This window comes from Pteropus medius, unplaced genomic scaffold (genome assembly GCF_902729225.1).
Source record: "Pteropus medius unplaced genomic scaffold, Ma_sr-lr_union100, whole genome shotgun sequence".
NCBI classification, from domain to species: Eukaryota; Metazoa; Chordata; class Mammalia; order Chiroptera; family Pteropodidae; genus Pteropus; species Pteropus medius.
Genome location: NW_024355008.1, coordinates 2,801,353 through 2,826,793, shown reverse-complemented (window position 1 = coordinate 2,826,793; position 25,441 = coordinate 2,801,353). Strand labels below are relative to the sequence as shown.

At 39.7% G+C, this 25,441-nt stretch overlaps 1 protein-coding gene across 8 annotated transcripts in view; it reads right to left on the bottom strand.

Annotated features, from left to right (window-relative positions):
* NXPE3 (neurexophilin and PC-esterase domain family member 3) overlaps nucleotides 1-8,810 on the bottom strand; it is a 33,120-nt gene extending 24,310 nt beyond the window's left edge. For 2 of the 8 annotated variants that reach the window (XM_039856801.1, XM_039856808.1), the window contains exons 1-2: nucleotides 8,682-8,810; nucleotides 3,099-3,387 (exon numbers count right to left, since the gene is read on the bottom strand). In XM_039856801.1, the coding sequence (XP_039712735.1) occupies nucleotides 3,099-3,191 (93 nt within the window). In that variant the 5' untranslated portion in view covers nucleotides 3,192-3,387; nucleotides 8,682-8,810. Of the gene's footprint in view, nucleotides 1-3,098; nucleotides 3,388-5,789; nucleotides 5,978-8,023; nucleotides 8,226-8,396; nucleotides 8,527-8,681 lie in introns of those variants that run through there. The other 6 variants (XM_039856804.1, XM_039856806.1, XM_039856805.1 and 3 more) reach the window with 6 other exon arrangements.
* Nucleotides 8,811-25,441: the final 16,631 nt, after the last annotated feature.

The window sequence follows — 25,441 nt, the reverse complement described above, 5'->3', positions numbered from 1 at the left end:
CTACTGCTAAAGCAGTTCTAAAAGGGAAATTCATAGCAATAAATGTATATATTACATAAATAGAAAGATCTCAAATAACCCACTTTACACCTCAAGGAACCAGAAAAAGATGAACAAACTAAGACCAAAGTTCACAGAAGGAAAGAAATAACAAAGATCATAGTGGAAATAACAGACCATGAGAACAATAGAAAGGATCAATGAAACAGAGCTGGTTTTTGAACAAAACTGACAAACCTTTAGCTAATCTAAGAAAAAAAGAAGATTCAAATAAAATCAGAAATGAAAGAGGAACATTACAACTGAACCACAGATATATACAGGATAATAAAAGACAGTATAAACAATTATATGCCAACAAATTGAATAACTTAAAATAAATGGATAAATTCCTAGAAACATATACCCTACGAAGACTGAAGGATGAAAAAGAAAAGGTGAACATTCAAATGAGTAAGGAGATTAAATCAGCAATCAAAAACTTCCCAACATAAAAATGCCCAGGACCAGATGGCTTCACTGGAGAATTCTAGCAAAGAGTTGAAGAAAAATTACCACTAAACCTTCGCAAACTCTTCCAAATTATTGAAGAGGAGTGAACGCTCCCAAACTCATTTTATGAGGCCAGTATTATCTTGATAATGAAAGCTAGAGAAGGACACTACAAGAAAACTAAACTACAGGCCAATATCCCTGATGAATATAGATGCAAAAGTTCTCAACAAGATATCAGCAAACAGAAGTCAACAATATATTAAAAAGATTTTACAACATGACCACGTGGGATTTATCCCTGGGATGCGAGAATGGTTTGATGTACACAAAAGAATAAACATGATACACCACATTAACAGAATAAGAGATAATAAAAACATATGATCATCTCAATAGATGCAGAAAAATTTGACAAAATATAATATCCTTCCATGATAAAACTTCTCAACAAATTAGGTATAGAAGGAACATACTTCAACATAATAAAGGCTATAAACAACAAATCCACAGCTAATATCATATTTAATGATAAAAGATTGAAAGCTTTTATTCTATGATCAGGAACAAGACAAGGGTGCCTACTTTCACCACTCTTATTCATCACTGTACTGAAAGTATAAGCCATAGCATTTAGGCAAGACAAAGAAATAAAAGGCATCCAACTCAGAAAGGAAGAAGTAAAATTGTCATTATTTGCAGATGATATTATCTTATATATAGAAAATCCTAAAGACTCAAAAAACTGTTGGAATTAATCAACAAATTCAGTAAAGACACAGAATATAAAATTAATATATAGAAATCAGTTGCATTTCTATTCATTAACAATGAAACACCTGAAAAGAAATAAAGAAAACTATCCCATTCACAACACTATCAAAAACAATAAAATAATTTAGAATAAATTTAACTGAGGAAGTGAAAGATCTGTACACTGAAAACTACAAGACTTTGATGAAATTAATTGAAAAGACAAACAAATGGAAAAATATCCCATGTTCATGAACTGGAAGAATTAATATTGTTAAAATGTCTATATTACCCAAAGCCACTTATGGTCTTGAAATTTATTGCTCCTCTGTCACCCTGCAGGGTCAGCTCCATCTCCCAACCCCATTTTTTTCAAGCCCCTACACATAAATCTCCTGGATCCACCCTCCTTCCATCTCTACCTCCACTCTAGGCAAGAACTCCCTCAATGTCCTACCCTCCAGTAGCAAATGTATCTATGTTGCCAACCATCATGACATCTTTCTTCTTAGGTCAGAAGAAGGAGCATGATTCCTCCTACACGATTAATAGTAAAATGATAACAGGGACACTCATGATGCTCCATTTGTGCTCTAGACCTCTTCTTCTCCTCCTTTCTTTGGTCCATTAATCCTTCTCCTCCCCAGCTTCTCCATTATCTCCTACCCCTCAAAATCAAGTCTAAAACTTCCATTTCCAGCCAAGATAGAGAAACAGTGAGATTTACTCTTCTACTTGAAACAATTTTTAAAAAAGCCAAAATATATACACACTTTCCAGACACTGGACATCAGACAACAAAAGACATGATGGCTGAAAGACAGGCAATAAAGGAAATAGTTCTGTAACCGTCCTTTGCTCATATCTTTGAGAGCATCTCCAAGCTGCAGCATAGGGAGGGGAACCCAGGTGGAGCATGGTGGAGCTGAGAGTCTTAAAAGACCAAGCTGATGAAAATCCACAGGAACAGAAGGAGAGGGCTGCAGAGAATTCAGGAGATTTACAAGGGGTCCCACTTGAGTATTCAGCAGAGTACTTAAGAGCACATGTGTGTAATGAAACTACTAGAGGCTGGGGAAAGAACCACCTGAAAGCATGAAAGAGAACAGTAACCTGAGCTCCCACAGGGCTGGTATGTTTGTGGGACACATATGTTCACTCCATGGCAAAACCTAATAAGCAAAGAAATACCATAATTAAGCTGGACCTGTAATCTGAGAAGTACCACAAGCCAACAGAACTAAAAAGACAGCATCTTTTATATAGAAACTACTCCATACATGTTGGTGATATAAGTTCATGCAGAGGGTGGCAGAGGTGGGGGAAGGAGAATATTACTATATAGAATATTACCTTCTTACTACCAGGCACCAGTGAGCATTCAGTAAGACACGATCCCTGCCCTTGAGTGCCATATCATAGTCTTCAAAACAGACTCATCAGTCAAATTCCTCCCTAAAATACTCCAGCTTTTTGCCAGGAATCAGCTAAAAGGTCCCCTCCTTGAAAAGCCTTTCTTTCATCACTCTAAAGCTCCAGAGTGACCCACTTTTCTTTCTTTATGGTACTTTTCACAATTTCTAATTATCATCTATTATTATTATATGATTATGGTTACTTATTACTATTATTTTCTCCCATGCACATTTAGAATATGAGCTCCATAAGTGAAGAAATCATAACTGTTGACTTCACCACTGTATCGTTGGTGACTAGCACAGTATGTAACCATTGTAGGCACTCCAATTCTTATTGAATTAATGAAAACAAGGACTATGACCATAAGTTTCCTGATGATACAAGCTAGTTAGCCCCAAATCTCTTAGCTATGAAGGAATATACTAAGTACTCACCTCTACCTGAGTAACATTGATGACCAGCACCACCACCATCAACAGTGCAAGCAGACAGCAGAAAAGTCGTAGTCTGAAGAAAGTGATCCACATTATCTGGCTGTGTCTTGATCACCCATGGCTGACACCATGCTACTTTCACTCCTCAAAACTCCATGTCTTTATTTTTCTGAGCTGCAGATGAGCTTTCAGTTTAATCTGCTTCTTTTCTGCTCGTATCCTTAAGAGTTTTTCATATAAAGGAGAGCCTGGGGTTGAGTTGAGAAGCACATGTTTCTTCAAAGGACTCCTTCACAGAAGGGAGATGAGAGAACAGATCACCAATTGTAACAGTCTAGGATGGGGTAAGAAGAAAGATACCACCTTTTCTCTTCTTTAACCTTATCGAAGGCCCAAAGTCACGGGGAGAAAGCAAAGAGATCTATTCCACATCCAAGGAATTTACTCAAACCCAACCCCAAGCTTCTATGTAAATACAATGATATTGGTCCTACTATCTATTCAGGTTTTAACTTTTAAGAGAGCAGTGAAGAATGTCTTCAAACTATTAGAAATTGCAACATCAAAGTAACTGTTAAATTTCTACAAAAGTCTAAGTAAATAAAATCACTTCCCTTCCTTAAAGTTCAAATTATATAACATTACTAGAGTAATAATATTTAAAGAGCATTAAGAGAAAACCTTGTGATTTTATGAGAAGTTCTGGGATACTGTGCAAACCAGCTTGCCATCCTCTGAAACACAGAGTGCCATCCTTCTGAATGGCAGAAGACAGGAAATACTCTTTAGGTCTCTAGCTCCCCTACCACATATGTGGTCCTGATGCTCCCTCAGCTGAGTAACAAGACACAGGAGGAGAGACACCTGCCTTGAAGATTTAGGAGAGGAAAGTTAAGCTTGAGTAGCTACAGGACACCCAAATCCTCATCACATCTGCTAGAGCAGAGGACTTCACAGTCTGTCACTCCGAGCTGTTCTCCCACATAATGAATTAAAAATGTTCTCTCTAGTTGCTTTTTTGATAAAGGTAAACAGAGAAAGTGCTAGTATTTTTTTTTCCCAGCAAGGCTTTCCGTGGAGGGCAGGATGGAGAAGTAAAGGTGGCAAGGGTGTACAGTCATGGTGCAAAGGATCTCAGAATAATTCAACTGCACCAACACTCCCTGCAACTTTGGCTTGGATCTGACGAGCCCCCTATTCTCTTTCTCATCTACTCCCCGTCTAATCCATCCCCACGCCACGACAACCTTTCCTCACCCCACCTTCATAAAGGAGACAAGGCTCCACTATTGCAATATACTCTCCATCCTCAAAATTCCCACAGCATTTACTATTGTCACTACTCAGCTAATCTCTGTATTTGTCTGCCCAATTATACAAATTATGACTATATTTAAAAAAAAAAAGAAACCATATATCAGAGAAAAAAACAACTTAATGATAACAATGAATCATACTTTTTTGATTCTCTCACAATAGTTAACTCTGTACATGATATACGTTAATTCCACGCAACAAATAATTATGAAGGCCTAATTCTGTACTGAACACTATACTAAATGCCAGAAATTCCCCTAGAAAAGCTTACACTCATGTAAGGCAAGCAGTAGTTACTCTCCTAAATTAAAGGGGAATAAATCTTCCATTCCTGGCTACCTTCACAGGGATGCCAGGTACTGTGAAAGACAGCACTTAACCATTTCATGGCTGCCCAACACTGCCCCTCTCCAACACCCAGGCACCCATCCACCCTGTAAATTCTGGGAAGAAAATGGCTGTGAAATAAAAAGAAATAATTTCGTCACCAGGGCCCCAACTGCTCTTCAAAGAGTTGGCCATAAGAATCAGGACTCCCTGATGGCCAGAGAGGGAAAACCCCAGACATGAGGCTCTGGGGGGGTTCAGCTGCACCATGGTAGGCATGGCCTATTTACTGTGTGAACACCATCAGTTTAAAGGATGTCAGTATGGTTCAGAGCCAGTGAGTAAGCAGCACAGCAGCAGTGAGGGATACAGAAGGAGGGCAAAAGCAGGAGACCTCGAAGCTAAGGGAACTATAGGGCTATAGGCAACAATGAAAATATGCAAGAAGCCGCTCATGGCCAAGGACTTCTACTGAAAATCGTATGGAGGGTCATGCCAGGAAAAGACTTGACTTCCTACTACGAGCGAGTAGTGCATTAAGATTTGAGAGACCATTTGTATATCTAAATAGATGTAGCCTGAGGAGCACAATCAGACAGACCTCTCTTTGAAAAGACATATACTAAAATGTTGATAGTTGTCACCTCTGGGCAGTTTTCATTTTCCTCCTTCATCTTTATGTTCTAATTTTTAACCAGGAAAGAAAAATCGCAAATATAAAGAATATAGGTGGTTTTTAACAGTAATAATTAAAGACAAAACATAAGAGAAATGAAGCATTAAATCAGATATAGGAAAACGATTCAATTTAAAACGAAAGACTTCAAAGTAAAAGAAGAAATAGGTGATAGGTTTCCATTATTTTCCTACAAATATTAAACCTAGGCATTATAACAAGAAGAGAGAGGGAAAATATCCTTTAGTATCTCAAATTGCCTCAGAATGGAGTAAGAACAATAGTCCCGAATGAGAATGACTCTAGAAAAAATTCTCCTAGATCAACAACAAAAAAAGATTAAATATATAATTTAACTTAATTTAATTTACCTGTTTTGAAAATTTCCAGTCCCCAAGGAGAGATGCTTATTAGAACCAAGAAATAAGAGTTTCATCTAAGTTTCCCTCCTAAGTGTAAAATCCTAAACTCAAGTAATCGTGATAGTAGCCCTTATTCTTTTCTTGCCACGTTCAATGCACATGTTGATGTTTTTTTCATTTTTATACTACTCTTCTTGCTGCAACAGAGGCAAGGTTACAGGTTAAAGATACTGAAAATGAAGTAAAGGAAAACATATCCGATATCAAGGCTACAATTTTATAGCACAGAAATGTAACACAGACTTTAGTACAACAAAGTGAGAGCAGTGGGAATAGGAACATTTCCTTTCCTACCAATAAAAAATGGTAACTGGCTGTTTATATACATAAACTTAAACATGGCAAGTCACTCTCAGATCTGAGCTAAAGGTCAAAACTTTATAAATAGCAATATAACTGAAAAAAATATAAACCAAAGATATAAGCTTCAAATGTTATTTTTTGTAAAGGCTAGAATAATCATGTAGTTCAACGATTCATCCTACCACTACAGAAAACAAGAGACATCTAGGCAGATCTAAAAATTATGATTACTCCAATTTAAACTTGAGCAGTCTTATTTTCAAATCTTTCTGAAGTGTCAGTCCACCACTTACTCATGCTTCATATTTATTTTCAAAGGACAAGCAAAAAGTAAAATGCATGGTTTGTTTTGCCAAATTTTGATTAAGACTACTTACCAGTCAATCTAATTTTTTTATGGCCTGTGGCAATAAAAGACTGCCATTAGGTACCTGACTTCCTATCCATTATCTCACAAGAGAATTACAAAGTGATTGCTCACATCACTTGGAACTGCAATTGTTAATAACACAAATGAAATACTTAAGTTCAGTACTAAACAGGAAATGAGGCAGCAACCCCGTCCTCTGGGGAGCTAATGTTCTTAGAGAATCATTTCGCAAAGAATATTTTTAGAGGACAACCATACATTCAGTTTCTGGGACAGTCCCCATCCTAAATACTCTGACTTGCTATTCACATAAATGTAATTTTACTTATCAGAGCAAGTGTCTGGAATTTTAATTCAGAATACATGGACCCTTATGTAAAAGAGCACAGATTTATATAGAATATACCCAAACTTAAATATTGATATCTAAACTTTCCAAAGAGCAGCTGTATTTTTCATAGGGTGCTGAGTAAGACCTTGAAACTTAATCGAGCAGGGCCTACAGAGAGAAACAGAGACTCATCCCAGACAGTAACAATGATGGGTCAACCAAATAAGGTCAACCCTTGGACAAAGATGAAGCAGGGACATCTGCAGGACTTGCTTCCCCAGATCCCATTTCTCCTTCATTCACCTCTACCTCATATGCCCAAAGAGCTGACTCATCTGGGCCTTCCCTTGCTTTTCTTCCAAAGCAGGGGCCCATGCTTTCATGGTGGGTGGGGAGAGGTAGACAAGTAAATATATCAGTTAAATAAGTCACAGAGTAGTAAGTGCTATAAGAAAAAATAGAGCATGCTGATAGATAATGGCCTTCAACCTTGCATGCCCATTAATACCATCATGAAAGCTTTTAAAAATGCCAGTATCTGGACTACATCCAACCAATTGAATCAGACAGAATCTGTGGGAGTAGGTCCCAAAAAACAGCTTTTTAAAATGGTCTCCAGATGATTATAATGTACAGCCAGGTAGGAGAACCATTAGAAAGGGTGGCCAGAGAGTGTTATTTGTATAAGTTGGTCAGGGATGGCCTTTCCGAAATGATGTTTGAATTGTAACTGACATTGTCCCCTCAGGACAACCCAATTACGGGGCAGAAGGGACAGCCAACCCCCCGTTAGTTATCTATCCTTTTGTTTCCCTTCTCAGTAACACACAAAGCACTTTATCAGGCCCAGAGAAATCCTGAGGATAACAGACATGGACAGAAGATATTAAACAGTCAAAGGAAAACAGAACCCAAACACTGTGGAGGAAGTGTGCTACGCCTCCACTGCGGAATCAGACAATTGGGGTCTGGGAGTCCCGCCAGCTTCAAGCACACCCTGATGTTCCAAGTGATAATTAACCACAGTGAGAAGTGGGGAGAGCCATCAGGGCAGTGTGGTTCTTTATCTTTAGGAAATTTAACTGTTCCTTTAGAGTAAATAATGAAAAGCAAGGAAAATTTTAGACAGGCAATTACACATCTTTTTTAAAAAAAATACTGCCTGAGACTCCCTCTTACCACTACTCTACTTCTGGCCTGTGATCAAGCGGAGATTGGCAACAGGCCAGCGTCTCTCAATTACACCTTATAAAGTCACACTCGTTTCTCCCCGTACGACCCGAATCTGATGTCAGTAAGGGCAGATCAGTCCAGTGTGAGAGCACCGCCAGCCAAGAGGCAGCTGGTGCCCAGAGCAATGATGAGACGGAAGTTAGAGCTGAAAGAGGAGGCGTCGCCAAGTGCTCCGCACTGGGTCAAGGAAGGTGTCAGGGGGAGGGATCTTCGGCGTCTGTCAAGGGGTCTGGCTCCGCCAAGCTAAGGCTGCACCTGCCCACGCTGCAGCAAGTGGAGAAAACTGAGGGAGATGCTCGAGCCCAGCCCCGCCCCCTACCTGCCGGGACCTGCCTCGGCTGGGAGATTCAGATCCGCTGCGGCAGCCAAGGGCTCCAACTCTGCCCCTGCCATGGGCTGGAGCATCTCCTTCCAGGCGCCAACGCCCCCAGCCGTGTCCCCAGCGGCTGCACCTCCTCCGCACCAAAGCCGGGGACGGGGAGTCAGGAGCCGGCGCGCGCGGAAGGAAGGGCTTCGAAGCCGAGAGGGGAGCGCGAGGCCGGGGAATGGGTTGCTCGGGCGGCAGCAGCCCGGTCCCGCACCCAACCTGCAAGTCTGCACTCACCTCCGGATCCGGCCTGCCGCTATGCGTTCCCTCGCGGCTAGAGACACACACGTCCTGGTCAATCGCAGCTGCGCCAGGCCGCCGGGCCCCTGCTTCCTGGACCCACTGTGTCTCCTAAGCCCCGACCCCCGGCTACGATTCGTCGAGCTCCGGGAGGGGCGGGCCGAAGACGCTGACTGACAGCTGCAGGGGCCGAGCGTGGAACACCGAGCACAGAGCCCAGCACCGGAGTGCCCCGCGCGCTCAGTGCCGTGCGGATCCTGCGCGCCAGAGCGTGCCGCAGCTGTCGCCCTGTGGCCCCAACTCTAGGCCCTCTCGGGACCCAGTGCCTATCGCCTTCGGACGTCAGGGTTTCCCAAGGGAGCATCCGTTTCAAGGCATTTTTTTTTTTTTTTTTTTTTTTTTTTGTCAGCGAAGTGACCAAAACGGAGATGCACGTACTTGGGCCATCTTTCCTCTCAGTGGTGAAATTTAGTGTTCCTTGTAGCAGAGAAACACGATTTGCAAAGCACGAGCACGGAGACAACTGGTCTCTTGACTCTTTCCTTGCTTGCAATTAGTCGTCTTATTCTTCAATTCGCCCTTGAAGTGGCCCTCCCTATTACTTTGACTCTCCTTGTACAAGACATGGGTCTTCTGGCAAATGCGCCTCAACATTTTTAACCCCGGTTCTGGGTTTTCCTGTTGTGGACATTGTTTAAATCTAACCAGTAAAACGTCCTACGTGAAATGCAGGAACTGAGAGGAGTCCTTAGAAGACAGACAAGCTCTTGCTCAGGAAGCAGAAAAGGACCATTCAGCTCAGAGCACAGTGCGGTTAACCGAATTTATCCAAGCAAAACGCAGGCCCTAAAAGTAAACCTGACCCCAGACTATTATCTCAAGGTTGAGGAAAAATAATTAATATGAATTACAACTAACATTAATTATTTTTACATTTATTGACCACAGTGGATCTACGTGCTTATTTAGATGTTTTCATGGCAGGACTACAGGCATGGGTGATCAGACTCATGAATTAAGTAAAAGGAGGTTCTACATAGGACAGTGTCTTCTGGAGTAACAATTTCATTCTGTTATTCCTCAAGGATATTCAGTCTTCCAAGGCCTTTTGGAATCATGAAAAGTGGCTTCCATTGCTCTGTACCTGATGATGAAGAGCCCCATATGATAGACTTTTGCTCTGATTAAGTTCTGTCTCCCAGTAGATGTACTCCCAGCCACTTACCTTTCACAGTTTGGCTGTCTGGCAAAATGGCAAATACTTAAACAGGACATACTGACTTCTAGGTCATGGTTTGGGACTGCATTAGTTAATGATCTTTATTAACCTCCATTCACACAGGCAGTCATAATACTGAGGAATTTGAGTACTCTTACATGTGTTTTACAGTCATTATAGCCACAAACAAGAGTGGTTGGGACCAAAGAAGCCTGTCCATCACTACTAGATTTTTAAAAGTTCTCTAACTACAAAGTAACTACACTCCCAGTGCAGAATGCTACTGTTCAAAGAATATGCACTTTTGGATCCTAGCCTGCCTAGGTCTGATCCACAGCTTTGCCTCTTACTAGCAGTGTCATCTTAGGCAAATTACTTCTCTGAGTTAATTTTCTCAACTAAATTAGGGGCAACACCGCCTGTGTTACCAGACGAAAAAGGGGTCTGTCTGCGCACCTCTAAGCCAATGAAGAGATACGTGCAGGTTTTGCAGCAAAGAAAGTATATTAGAGAGTTGCAAGTCCCAGAGACACAGGCAAGCTATCGCTCAAAGGCCTGGCTCCCCAGTGTCTCAGGAATACAGATTACATAGGGGAAAATCAGTAATCATGGAAACTAGGAGTTGGGGTTGTGGGTGCTACTGATTGGACAGTTGGAGAGGGATGAGGTAATTGATCATTGTGTTTGATTTCAGAATGAGCCACAGGCCACCACATATGGTCCCGTGGTCAGTGGGTATGTTGTTCTGCTTCGATTGGCCTAGGGTTGAAACACATCCAAGCCAAGATGTTATCCTTAATCTAATGTCCAGCTGAAACCTGTTGTCCTCATGATTATGGGCCTGAAGCTCAGTTAATCTTATGTCCTGAGACTTAATAATTAAAGGAGCAGGCATACAGAGGTTAAAGGCAGAAAGAAGCAAGTGAGTCACAATGCTGTTAGCTGGGCAAAACCAGCTTGAATCAGAGAAAAAAAATATACTTTAGAGAAATGAAATTTCTCTGCAATTACATCTGCACTTAGGAATAAATGAGATGACAAATTAAAAGTGCCTAGCACGTGTCCCAGATCTCTTCCTCTTGAATTTCCTATCTAAGGTTATGACATAGCATGACAAATTTGTAAATGTTGCATATAGGATAACCTAACTTTGAGAGCTGGGGAAAAAATGAGAACATAAGGTTTGTATGTCATGATATAAAACCCAAGGAACCTGTCATTTCTGACCCGTCTAAAAAAACATGATTTAGATGCTAATGTTACTAAACTTTATTTCTTTCAGCAAAACAAAGTTTGGATCTTAAGGTTAGATAAGTAAAAGCAAATTAAACCTGTTTCTGATGCAATTAACTTGGAGGACATTCACAAGCAAGTCTAGCGCTGTCTCTGGTAGCAGAAGCTTGGGGCACAAGCACTCCTGAGCCCATGTCAGTTCCTGATATAGTTTCTTTGCTTTCCTCCCTTGGAAAAAAGTGACTGAAATTTGGTCCCCCAAAACCATCAAACCATTGTTCAAAATAAATGACTGCTGTCACATTAGGTACCAACCACCCTATTCCAAAAACCGTGAACCACGAGAGGATTCTGACAAGGGTAGGAGACTGGAAGGAAGAAGTATTTTGGTGCCTGTATTAGTCTGCTTAGGTTGCCATAATAAAATACCATAGACTCAGTGGCTTAAATAACAGAAATCTATTTCTCTCAGTTCTGGAGGCTGGAAGTCACAGATCAAGGTGCCAGCTGATTCAGTTTCTGGTGAGAGTTCTCTTTCTGGCTTGTAGATAAACACCTTCTCACTGTGTTCTCACATGACAGGGAGGAAATGAGAACTCTCTGGTGTCTCTTCCTCCTCTTAAAAAAACACCAATCTATCAGAATAGGGCCCGATACTTATGACCTCGTTTCACTTTAATCGTCTCGTGCTAGGAAAGTCTTTTGCATGAAGTCTTTCATGCACACAGCCTTGGCCTGGAACACTTACCAAGAGATAAGAGTCCTCACAGCTAGCCCTTGCCTTGTGTGGGAACATCTTTCCCTGTTTCTAACTCAATGAGCATTACTTTGTTCTGCTTAAGAGACACCAGAGAGATCCCTCGCCACTTCCACCATGCGAGTACACAGTGAGAAAGAAGATGACCATCAATGAATCAGGAAGGTAGCTTTCATCACTGAATCTGCTGGTATCTTGATCTTGGATTTCCCAGTCTCCAGAACTGGAAATAAATTTCTGTTTATAAGCCACCCAATCTGTGATATTGTTATAGCAGCTCAAATAGACTAAGACATACTATACGGTCAGAACAGTTTCCCAAAGTTACTTAGGTCAGTAGTCCCCAACTTTTTTGACAATGGGGACCGGTACTCCTATGAGAATCTAATATCTGATGATCTGAGATGGAGCTGAAGCAGTGAGGCTAGCGCTGGGGAGCGGCTGCAAATACAGATGAAGCTTCACCAGTTTGCCACTTACCTCCTACTGTGCAGCCTAGTTCCTAACAGCCCACAGACCAGTACCAGTCTGTGGTCTGGGTGTTGGGGATCCCTGACTTAGGTCATCTCCCCTTTAGTGAGTTTATGCCAAACATTTGTAACACAGTTAGATTCATTTATCATATCCACATTCCATCTTTAGATCCCTTGACATCCCAGTTACGATTTGGGGGGCGGGGAAGGGGTGTTAAATTTGTGTAAAGCTTCAGTCTTTGTGTACTATTCTATGGGTTTTGACAAATATATAGGATTTTGTGTACCCACAATGACAGCACTATACAGAATAGTTCATTGCCCTAAAAATTACCCTTCCTCAACTCCTGGCAACCACTCATCTGTTTTCTCTCCCTATAGTGTTGCCTTTTCCAGAAAGTCATATTAAATGTAATCATATAATATGTACTTCTAAGATTTTGATTATCAGATTATCAGTTTGGAAACCATTACTCTTGCTAATTCAGGTACTATCTGAAACAAGGACCAATATCCATTTGACTACCAAATTGGGAGTTAGCTTCAATATAGTACATTTTAAAAGTCCATATCATCTCAGCTCTGCATGTTAGATTATCTAAATTTGGAAGAATCTTGTTTGAGGTGCAAAAATATTTTCTTTACTTTCAAAGACAAATGAAAAAGTACAAGAAAAGCTTTGTTATTCTGCTGACTCGCTTTCATTCCCTTTCTGAAGCATGTACTTCCATTCCCACTGGTTTGAGTTCTGTTTGTTTTCAAACCAGTTTATACCACATATATTATTGTAATTATATAATATAATTATCTATTACATGAAACTTTTAAATCAAGTGTAAAAAGAGAACGTAGTCTTAGAAAACAATGTCGAGTGCTTTGGAAAGACTCAAAAGTGAATTGCTTAAAAGTGTAAAACAAAAAACAAGAAAATGATCAAAGATCAGAGGAAGAAATTATAAAAACCTAAAACCATTATGCATTCAGATGGTTTTACAAGTGCTTTTAAGTTCTCACTCCATTTTAGAGAAACTGAAAATTGAAATGGTATAGTATAAGTAGAATTTATGCGCAAAAGCCACAGAACTCCAGAGCATCTCTACTCAAAGAAAACAACATTGAAAAACAACGAAGCTGAAAGACTTACATACCTATTTTCAAGACTACGTATAAAGCTATAGTAATCAAGATAGTGTGGTACTGAGATGTAAACAAATCAATAGAATAGAATAGAATCCAAAAATGAACACATACATATTTGGTCAACTGACTTTTGACAAAAGTACCAAAGTGGTTAAATGGGGAAAGGCCAATCTTTTCAACAACTGGTCCTGGAATTGTATAATCATATGCAAAAATAAACCTCAAACCATATACAAAAATTAACTCAAAATGGATCATAGCCCTCAATGTAAGAGCTAAAACAGTAACACTTCTAGAAGAAAACATAGGAGAATATCTTAGCGGCCTTGGGTACAGCAAAGATTTCTTGAATATACTACAAAAATCATTAACTATTAAAAATACCAACATATTGGACTTTATCAAAACTTAAAGCTGTTCCTTTTCAAAAAATATAATTTTGAACATGAAATGGCAACCCACAGACTGGGGGAAATATTTAATATTTGCTAAAGGATTGTTATATAGACAATATAAATAACTCTTCAACTCAAAATAAGACCAGCAGACCAATTTTTTTATATGGGTAAGTTTTTGGAAAACCACCAAACTTTGAGACATTTATCTAAAGAAAATATACAGATAGTAAATAAAGTAATAAATGCCCAACATCAATAGTCATTAAGGAAACGTAGATTAAAACCACAATGAGATACTATTTACCCATTTGAATGGCTAAAATTTAAAAGATTGACCATACCAAATATTTGGTGAAGATGTGGGAAAAAATGGAACCATCCTACACTGATAGTGGGAATGCAAAATGGTACAACCAATTTGGAAAATAAAATTGGTTTGACAGATTCTTAAAAAGTTACACATACACCTACTCTATGACCCAGCCATTCCACTCTTTGGTAGTCACCAAAGAGAAATTAAGTATATGTCTGCACAAAGACTTATACACAAATGTTCACAGCAGTTCATTTCTAATAGCCAAAAACGGAAAAACCATGTCACCCCACCCCCAGGCCAACCAAGCATGCCCCTGAGCTTCATTTCTCCAGTGGGAAAAATAGAACCCCAAGTGCACAATCAGCTCCCCCCAAGATTACAGGATGCTTTCCAGGATGCTAACTGAGGTTTCAACTCATAGGGATCACTAGGGGAATCTTCAGAGCTCAACCGCTGAGAATCCGATAGAGAGGGAGAAGAGGAGCAGGGCTTAGAGCAACCAGCTCTCAAATTTGGGCAGAATACATCCCTGCTTGCATTGATATCTGAGGGATCCCTGCCAGCAGATCTGCCCATTTGCAGATCTGAGCCGGTGGCCCCATCTGGATAGGGAGCTCAGTCGCCAGTTATGCCTGATTTGGGTCCTAAGGCAACAGCGCTGGCTATGGAGCCCATTTTACCACCCCACCAGAGCAAGAAAACAAATTCACAGCCCCACTCAACTGCTAAGCATAGCCTCAGATCCCAACAGCCCAAAAAGCCTGATCAGAAAACCCAAGCAGCTATGGAGCCCAGCCTCCAGTATCAGCAAAATTCTGATGATGTCTTTTACAGAAAAAGAAAAAAATCCTAAAAACCACAAAAGACTGAATATATACAAAGCTAAGAAAGAAGAAAAAAGTGGCAACCATTATACTTCCTGATTTCAAACTATATTACAAAGCTATAGTAATCAAAATACTATGTACTGGCAGATAGATTGATGGAACAGAATCAAGAACCCAAAAATAAATGCATATATATACACTCTGCTAATATTTGACAAGAGAGCCAGGAATACTCAATGCAGATGTTCTTTTCAATAAATGGTGTTGGGAAAACTGGATATTTACATGCCAAAGAATGAAAATTGACCCTATCACAAAAATTAACTCAAAATGGATTAGAGACTTAAACACAAGACCTAATACTATAAAACTCCTTGAAAGTAGCTAATAGATCTTAAGCATTTTTAACACACACATAAAATTGTAACTGTGTTAGGTGATAAACATGTCAACTAACCTTGCTGTGGTAAACATTTTACAATAAATACAATACATCAAACCATCATGGTTTACACCTTCAATTTATACAATGTTATATGTCAATTATTTCTCAATATAGCTGGAAAAATTTTTTAATAAAATTGAAAAAAAATAAAAGAGGCAACAAAAATGGCATAGATAATAGAAGCTCTGTTCATCCCTCTGGCGACCAAATCAAAGTTGCAACAGAAACAAGGAGCAGCAGCAGCAAAGAAAAATTGCCTGGGATCTTGATGAACAAGCTGTACAACTAGAGAAAAATTCAAGAAAGCATGCTGCAACGGCAGTAGGTAGGACAAGGTCAGGATGTGGGGTGACCTGGTCTTGAGCGGCTGAGTGAGACAGAAGCTGCGGCAGTGGCAGCGGCAGAAGCCTCTTAAAGTAGCCACCTCCGCGATTGGATTTTCGCAGTGACGAAACTGCTTGCTCGGCGCTCCAGTGTCGATTGGGTCGCACACAGTGGGCGCCAGAGACTTTCAGGGGGAAACTGAGTTGTTAGAGCAAGGGACAGAGGTGGAGATCTCTCCTCAGCAGAAGTGCTGGCAGTATCCATTGTTCCCTGTTGAGCTCTCCCCACTCCCAGTGCAAGGACACAGCACCTCCATTGCCGTGAGGTCTTCAGACTGGATGACAGAAATCACTCATCCCAGAGGATTCCCTGAAACCCCGCCATCCCCAACTCGCAGCCCCACCCAAGCCACACCCAGGTTTATCCTCAGTGAGTAAGGTCCTCCTTGCTGAGCAGCACCTAGACTCAACTGGAGACAGCTGTTCTCGGTTTCTGGAGTGGCCTTTTGAGGCAACTATAAGCACAGCATCTGTGGATTGCTTGCTGAATCTTAACAGGTAGCCCCAGAGGGGCAGAGGCTTAAGCAAAATTTGGCCTGTAGCTGAGCCCCTCTCAGGACTCTGCCACTGGACACCTACTTCACAAATCCACACTAATACGACCGGGAGACTTAGGAGTTTTGCTTAGTACATAGAAACAGACACAGAAAGGCAGCCAAAATGGGAAGACAAACAGAAACCACATGAGAGAACAGAACAGAGATCCAGATATAATGGAGTCAGGTAATCTAACAGATGCAGAGTTCAAAACACTGGTTATAAAGATGCTCAATGAACTTTTGGTTAAATTCAGTAAGAACTTCAACAAAGAGATAAAAAACATAAAAATGGAAATGGAAATTATAAAAGAGAACCAATCTGAAGTGAAGAACACATTATCTGAGGTGAGAAGTAAATTAAATGGAATAAACAAAGGAATAAACAGAGTGAATAAAGAAAAAGATCATATGCCCTATCTAGAGGACCAGAAAGCCAAGGACACTCAATCAAAATGGCAAGAGATAAGATGCCAAGACTATAAAAATAATTTAAGGAGCAAAAGGGACACTATTAAGGGTCCAGATAACCGTCTGATCAGCATAACTGAAGAAAATCAAGATGTTGAACAACTGTTTGAAGAAATGATGGAAAACTTCCCTAACCTGATGAAGAAAATGGACATACAACCCCAGAAAACTCAGAGAATTCCAAAAGTCAGGGATCCAAAGAGGCCCACACCAACACACATCATAATTAAAATGCCAAAGGTTAAATACAAAGAAAGAATATTAAAAGCATCACAAGAAAAACAGATAGTTACTTATAAGGGAAAAGCCTTAAGACTGGCAGCTGATTTCTCAAAAGAAATTATGCAGGACAGAAGGGCTTGGCAAAAAATATTCAATAGGATGAAGACCCAGGATCCACAACCAAGAATAATTTATCCAGCAAAACTGTCATTTAAAGTTAAGGACAGATAAAGAGCTTTCCAGACAAAAATAAGTTGAAGGAATTATCATCACCAAGCCCATATTACAGGAAATGTTGGAGGGACTTCTTCGAGAAGGAAAAACATGTATCTAAAACAGGAATAAAGAATGGTAACAACTACATTCCTATCCATAAGTACCTTAAATGGAAAAGAATGAAGTGCTCCAAGTAAAAGAATGGATAAATGGAAAGGAAAACAAGACCCCTACATGTTGCCTATAAGAGACTCACTTCAGATTAAAAGACACAGACTAAAAAGAAGGGGATGGAAAAACATTGCTTTGATGGACCTAGAAAGTATTTAAGTCAGATAGAGAAAGATAAACACTATATGATTTCACTTATATGTGGAATTAAGGAATAAAAACAAACTAATCAAAAACAGACTCACAAATACAGTGGACAGTTTGGTGATGGACAGAGGGTAGAGGAGTTTGAGGGGCTGGGAGAATGGGGTGAAGAGTTAAAAAAGTACAAATTAGCAGCTAATGGATGGACACGGGGATGGGGAGCACGGCTTAGGGAATGCAATTAGAATGAACACGTTGGCTAGGTGGAGGGTCAGGGGAGGGAGGGAGCAATTGGGGAGACCATTTTATGAACTATATAGATGTCTAACTAATATACTGTATACTTGAAACTAATTAAAATGATAAAAATGGAAAAAAAATTGAAAAAAACACAAATTTTAGTAAATACAAAGAAATACTACTCAGCAATAAAAAATAATGAACTATAGATTAATCTTGAAATTCATTATGCTGAGTGAAAAATACAGGCAAAATAGGGTTATGAAGATGAGGGATCTTTGGGGGGTAATAAATACATTCATTATCTTGATTGTTGTGATAGTGTTATGGACATGTACAGTCATGCACTGCTTAATGATGGGGATACGTTCTGAGAAGTATATTTAGGCAATTCTGTAGTGTGAACATCATAGAGTACACTTACACAAACATAGATAGTATAGCTTAATACACACCTAGGCTGTATAATATAGCCTATTGCTTCTAGGCTACAAGCCTCTATATTATGTTACTGTACTGAATACTGTAGGCAATTATAAAACAATGGTATTTGTGTATCTAAACATATCAATACATAGAAAAAGTACAGTAAAAATATAGCATAAAATATAAAAAATTATATAGTTGTATAGGGCATGTAGCTGAGCTTACAGGACTGGAAATTACCCTAGATGAGTCGGTGAATGAGTGGTAAGTGAATGTGAAGGCCTAGGACTTACTGTACACTACTGTTGTAGACTTTATAAACACTGTGCACTTAGGCTGCACTAAGTTTATAAAACAACATGAGATTAAATCAAGCACAAGAGAAAATGCAATCGAGGGATGATAGGGGGAGGAAAAAAATGGCGTAGATGATAGAGGCTTTGTTCACCCCTCTTGCAACCAAATCAAAGTTGTGACAGAAACACAGAGCAAACAGCAAGGAAAGTTGCCTGGGATCTAGATGAACAAGCCCTACAACTAGGGAGAGAACTAAGATATCACCCTGCAACGGGAGGGGGTAAGATGGGCCAAGGATGCAAAGCTGCCTGGTCTCGAGTGGCTGAATGGGACACAGGCTATGGCAGCAGCAGCCGGCAGCTCCATATGCTTCTTAAAGGGGCCAAGTTTGCAAGCGGACTTTCGTGGTGATGGACCTGCTTGCTCTGAGCACCAGCACAGATTGGCTGTGCAGGTGGCACCAAGGACTTACAGGGGGACACTGAGTTTTCAGAGCGAGGGCCAGAGGCAAGGATATCGCCATGGCAGAAGTGCTGGCAGTATCCATTGTTCCTCTGTTGAGCCCACAACCCGCCCAGTGTGCTGAAGCAGCAAAGCCATAGCTGAGATGTCATCTAACTGGATAACAGAGGTCGCTCTACCCAGAGATTTCTCTGAAACTCTGCCTCCCTCAACTCGCAGCCCCACCTAAGCTACATCCAGGTCTATCCTCAGTGAGTCAGGTGTTCCTTGCTGAGCAGCGCCAAGACTCACACTGGTGGCAGCTGTCCTCGGTTTCTGGTGTGGTTTCTTGAGGCAACTATGAGCACAGCCTCTGTGAATTGCTGTCTGAATCTTAACAGGTGGCCGCAGAGGGACACAAGTTGGAGCTAAACTTGGCCTGCTGCTGAACCCCTCTCAGGACTGTGCCACTGGACACCTACTCTACAAAGCCATGCTAATAAGATCGGGAGACTTAGGAGCTTTGCTTAGTGCCTAGAAACAGACACAGAAAGGCAGCCAAAATGGGAAGACAAACAGAAACCACATGAGAGAACAGAACAGAGATCCAGATATAATGGAGTCCGGTAATCTAACAGATGCAGAGTTCAAAACACTGGTTATAAAGATGCTCAATGAACTTTTGGTTAAATTCAGTAAAAACTTCAACAAAGAGATAAAAAACATAAAAATGGAAATGGAAATTATAAAAGGGAATTAGTCAGAAATGAAGAACACATTATCTGAGATAAAAAGTGTATTAAAGAGAATCAACAGAGTGGATGAAGAAGAGGATTGAACCACCGATATAGAGAATGGGGAAGCCAAGAATGTTCACTCAGAATGGCAAGAGAAAAGAAGCCAAGACTATAATAATAATTTAAGGAGCCTATGGGACACAATTAAATATAAAAATATTCATGTCATAGGGATACCTGCAAAAGAAGAGAGAGAACAAGAAGTTGAATATATATTTGAAGAAATAATGATGGAAAACTTCCCTAACCTGGTGAAGAAAATAGACACACAGCTTAGAGAGTCCCATTAAAGAGCAACTCAAAGACCCACACCAAGACACATCATAATTAAAATGCCAAAAATTAAAGACAAAGAGAGGCTCTTAAAAGCAGCAAGAGAAAAGCAGTTAGTTACCTACAAGGGAGCGCCCATAAGACTGTAAACTGATTTCTCAAAAGAAACTGCAGGACTGAAGGGCTTGGCACAAAATATTCAAAGTGATGAAAACCCAGGATCTACAACCAAGAATACTTTATCCAGCAAAGCTATCATTTAGAGCCAAAGGACAGATAAAGAGCTTCCCAACAAAAATAAGCTAAAGGAATTTATCAGCTCCAAGCCAGTATTACAGGAAATGTTGGAGGCACTTTTTTTTTACAATTATGTATATAACTTTATTTTACTTTTTCATAAATTCAATTATACTCTCTATATATACTTTGCTTTTCCACTTAACATATCCGGATTGTCATTTGATAAAAGCACACAAAAATCTAATTTATTCTTCTTAACTCTTACATAGAATTTTAAAATGTGGTTTATAATAGTTTACTTAATCAGTTCCCTATCGAAGAATATGTGATTTCTTAAAAACAATACTTAAGTGAGCATCTTTATAAATACACCTTTGTATACTATTGTAAGTATATCTATAGCAGTAGAATTGCAAGGAGGAAAGGCATGTGCATTTAAAATTTTAATAATTATGGCCAGAATGCCCTTTTCTAAAATGGTACATTTTCAGTGATTATTTTAGAATAACTTCCTTGTAATCCTCAGAATAAGATTATCTCATTGTTTTGTAGACTTGCCTTTCTTGAATCATAAATGAGGTGTATTTTTTGTGTGATTATTGGTCACTTGTGCTTTCTCCTTTCATAAAATGCCTGTTGAGAAATACGATCTTTAAAATTGAACATAGAACATCTGCAATGTACTTTTACAGTTAGACTCCATTCAAGGTTAATTTTTAACAAATAATCTTTTAGAATTTTGAAATTTCTCTGTTATTATTATTATTTTTACACAATACATTGTTACACCAAATATCTAACACCAAGATGATGGCATTAGGTCTTTCCTGTTTGATTTAATGAACAGTTATACATTACTTAGTCTTTAGTCTAACTTGAGCCTCATGCAAGTTTGAAAAACTCCTGAAGTGGAACACTTCAAAAAATATATGGGACGAGCTGTGATAGTTGACGTCATTCTCCCGCCATTCTCTTTCGAAACAGTATATACTTTCTTCCCATTCGATGACAAATAACTTTGGGAATAAATTGGTACTTGGGTACGATTCTATGAGTTTAGGGCTCATGCCTTTTTTTGTGATCTATACTGTTTCTACTACATTGTGGTTGCTTAGGAAGTGTCTAAGATAAAATAGCGATATGCTGGTATTTTGTTTGTCAGTGGCTCAGGGCATCAGCGATACATAGAGCAGAATTCTTGCTAAGGAATATGATCCTCACTTCTAATTTTCTAATTTTGTCTTTGTGGTGAAGCCTTTAAATATGAGGAAAACTGATGTTGGATAAATATGTCCTCACAAGCTGTATGAGACTGGAATAAAATTAAATAATTGGCATTAAATCCAAGTACAAAAATGTGGAAATGACTGATTAATCTTTGGATATTTTACTTTCTGCATCTTGGCGAAAAGGTACTCATTATTCATTGTGAACTCTTAGCAATAGTCCAATTTGAAGCTTAAAATGAGCAGTATGAGAGGTAGGAAAAAAATGGCAAGGTTGATAGAGGCTCTGTTCATCCTTCTGGTGACCAATCAAAGTTGTGACAGAAACAAAGAGCAGCAGCAAGGAAAAATCACCTGGGATCTAGATAAACAAGCCATACAACTAGGGAAAAGTCTAAGAAATCACCCTTCAACAGTAGAAGGTAAGATGGGGCGAGAACGCGGGGCTGCCTGGTCCCGAACAGCTGAGTGAAACACAGGCTGTAACAGTGGCGGCAGCAGCTACAGATGCCTCTTAAAGGGGCCATGTCCGTGAGCGGACTTTCACGGTAATGGACCTACTTGCTCTGAGCACCTGTGCCAGTACGGCTGTGCACAGGGGGCACCAGGGACTTGCAGAGAGACACTGAGTTGTTGGAGTGAGGGCTGAAGGCGAGGCTTTCTCCCAGGCAGGAGTGCCAGCAGTATCCATTGTTCCCTATTAAGCCCTCCCCGCTCCCAGTGTGCAGATTCAGCACCACCATAGCCGAGATGTCATCAAACTTTATAACAGAGGTTGCTCTACCCAGAAGATTCCCTGAAACGCCACCTCCCCCAACTCGCGGCCCTACCCAAACCACATCCAGATGTATCCTCAGAGAGTCAGGAGCTCCTTGCTGAGCAGCACCTACACTTAAACAGGACGGAGCTGGCCTCGTTTTCTGGTGTGGTTTCTTGAGGCAACTATAAGCACAGCATCTGTGGATTGCTTTCTGAATCTTAACAGGTGGCCGCAGAGAGGCACAGGCTGGGGCTAAATTTGGCCTGCAGCTGAACCCCTCTCAGGACTATGCCACTGGACACCTACTTTACAAAGCTGTACTAATACCAGGAGACTTAAGAATTTTGCTTAGTACATAGAAACAGACACAGAAAGGCAGCAAAAATGGGAAGACAAAGAAGCAGAAATCACATGAGAGAACAGAACAGAAATCCAGAGATAATGGAGTGAAGTAATCTAACAGATGCAGAATTCAAAACACTGGTTATAAAGATGCTCAATGAACTTATGGGAAGTGTAGATGAATTCAGTGAGAACTTTAACAAAGAGAGAAAAACACATAAAAATGGGAATTATAAAAGGGAATCAGTCAGAAATGAACACATCTGAGGTGAGAAGTATATTGAATGGAATAAACAAAGTGAATAAAGAAGAGGATCAAATGACCTATATAGAGGATGAGAAAGTCAAGGACACTCAATCAGAATGGCAAGAAAAGAGAAGCCATGACTATAATAATAATTTAAGGAGCCTATGGGAAGGCAAAAATATCTATTAAAGGCAAAAATATCCGTGTCATAGGGGTACCTGATGAAAACAAGATGTTGAAGAACTATTTGAAGAAATAATGATGGAAAACTTCCCTAACCTGGTGAAGAAAATAGATATACAACCTCAGGAAGCTCAGAGAGTCCCAAAAACCAGGAATCCAAAGAGACTCACACCAAGACACATCATAATTAAAATGCCAAAGGTTAAACACAAAGAGAGAATCTTAAAAGCAGCAAGAGAAAAGCAGTTAGTTACCTACAAGAGAGCACCCATAAGACTGGCAGCTGATTTCTCAAAAGCAATTTTGCAGGACAGAAGGGTTTGGCACAAAATACTCAACATGATGAAAACTCAGGATCTACAACCAGGAATACTTTATCCAGCAAAGCTATCATTTAGAGTTGAAGGAAAGATAAAGAGCTTCCCAGACAAAAATAAACTAAAGGAATTTATCATCACCAAACCAGTATTACAGGGAATGTTGGAAGGACTTACTTCTTTAAGAGAAAGAATATTTATCAAAAACAGGAATAAAGAATAATAATAACTACATTCCTATCAGCAACTACCTCAAATGGAAAAGAATTGAGTGCTCCAACCAAAAGACAGAGTGGCTGAATGGATAAGAAAACAAGACCCCTACAAATGCTGCCTATAAGAGATATAAGAGACTCACTTCAGATTAAAAGACACACACAGACTAAAAGGAAGGAGATAGAAAAAGATATTGCCTTGATGGACCTAGAGGGTATTATGCTGAATGAAATGGGTCGGATAGAGAAAGACAATTATGGCATGATTTCACGTAAAGGTGGAATCTAAAGAACAAAATAAACAACAACAAAAGCGAAAATAAACTTGTAGATACAGAGAATATTTTGAGGGCTACTAGATGGGAAGGTTGGGGGGATGAGAAAAAAAGGCAAAGGGATTAAGAGGTACAAACGGATAGTTGCTGAATAGACGTGGAGATGTAGAGTGTAGCATGGGGAAGATGATTAATAATGTAATAAATATGTAATGGGGAAGAGGGGTACTAGATTTAATGGGGTGATCGCTTTGTGAGTTATGTGGCTCTCTGATCACTAGGCTGTACAACTGAAACTGGTATATTATTGTATGCCAACTATAATTGAAAAAAACTCATTGAATTTTACAATGTAAGTACAAGCAACTGTCTTTTGTTTCAATAAAGCCAGGAAAAAATTAAGACACGATAAACATGAGATGTATGAGGCTGCTGCCAGCGTAACACAATATACTGTTTTATAGCAAACTTTTTGTTTTATAAGTAGAAAGAGTAGACTCTAAAATAATAAAAACTATAGTAACTACACAAACCTTTAACAGTCATTTATTATCAAGTATTATGTACTACACATAATTGTATGTACTTTTATGAATTTATATATACTCTATATACTTTTATATGCCTGGCAACACAGTAGGTTTATACAAGCATCATCACAAACATGTGAGTAATGCCTTTACAACAGTCACAATTCACTAGGCAATAGGAATTTTTCAGCTCCTTTATAATCTTATGGGACCCTTTGTATATGAGGTTCATCATTGACCGAAATGTCATTATGCAGCGCATGATTGTGTGCCAGAATTTATCAAATGGTACACTTTAAATAAGTGCAGTTCACAGTACGTCAGTTATATTTCAATAAAAAAAAATAAGTTTAAGGTATATATATAATTTTTTGTGATTCCCTACTCTAACCAAATTTTTGATTAATCAACTCTACTACATTAGTCTGCTCAGGCTACCATAACAAAATACCACTGACTGAGTGTCTTAAACAACAGAAACTTATTTTCTCATATTTCTGAAGTCCAAGATCAAGATGCCAGCCAGCATAGTTGGTTTCTGGTGAGAACACTCTTCCTGGCTTGCAGATGGCTGCCTTCTCACTGTGTCCTCAAATGGCCTTTCCTCTGGGTGCATACGAAGAAAAAAATCTTGTGTATGTCTTCCTCTTACAGAGATACCAGACATACTGGGTCAGGGTCCCACTCATATGACCTCATGTAACCTTAATTACCTCCTTAAAGTCCTTATCTTCAAATAGTCATATTGGGGGTTAGAGCTTCCACATATGAATTTGGCAGGGAATACAATTCAGTCCATAACACCAGCTAACTACAGAGGTCCTAACTGTGTCAAATCCTAGGGTTTCTGCTCTACTTACTCACTCACCCCTAACACTTTCATCACCTACTGTTCCAACAGCTTCCGACAGTTATCACCTGTGCTCTCTGAGGGATATCTGTTCTCTACCCAGAGAATTCCAGTGAGTAACCTGAAAGTAATTAAATCCATACCAAA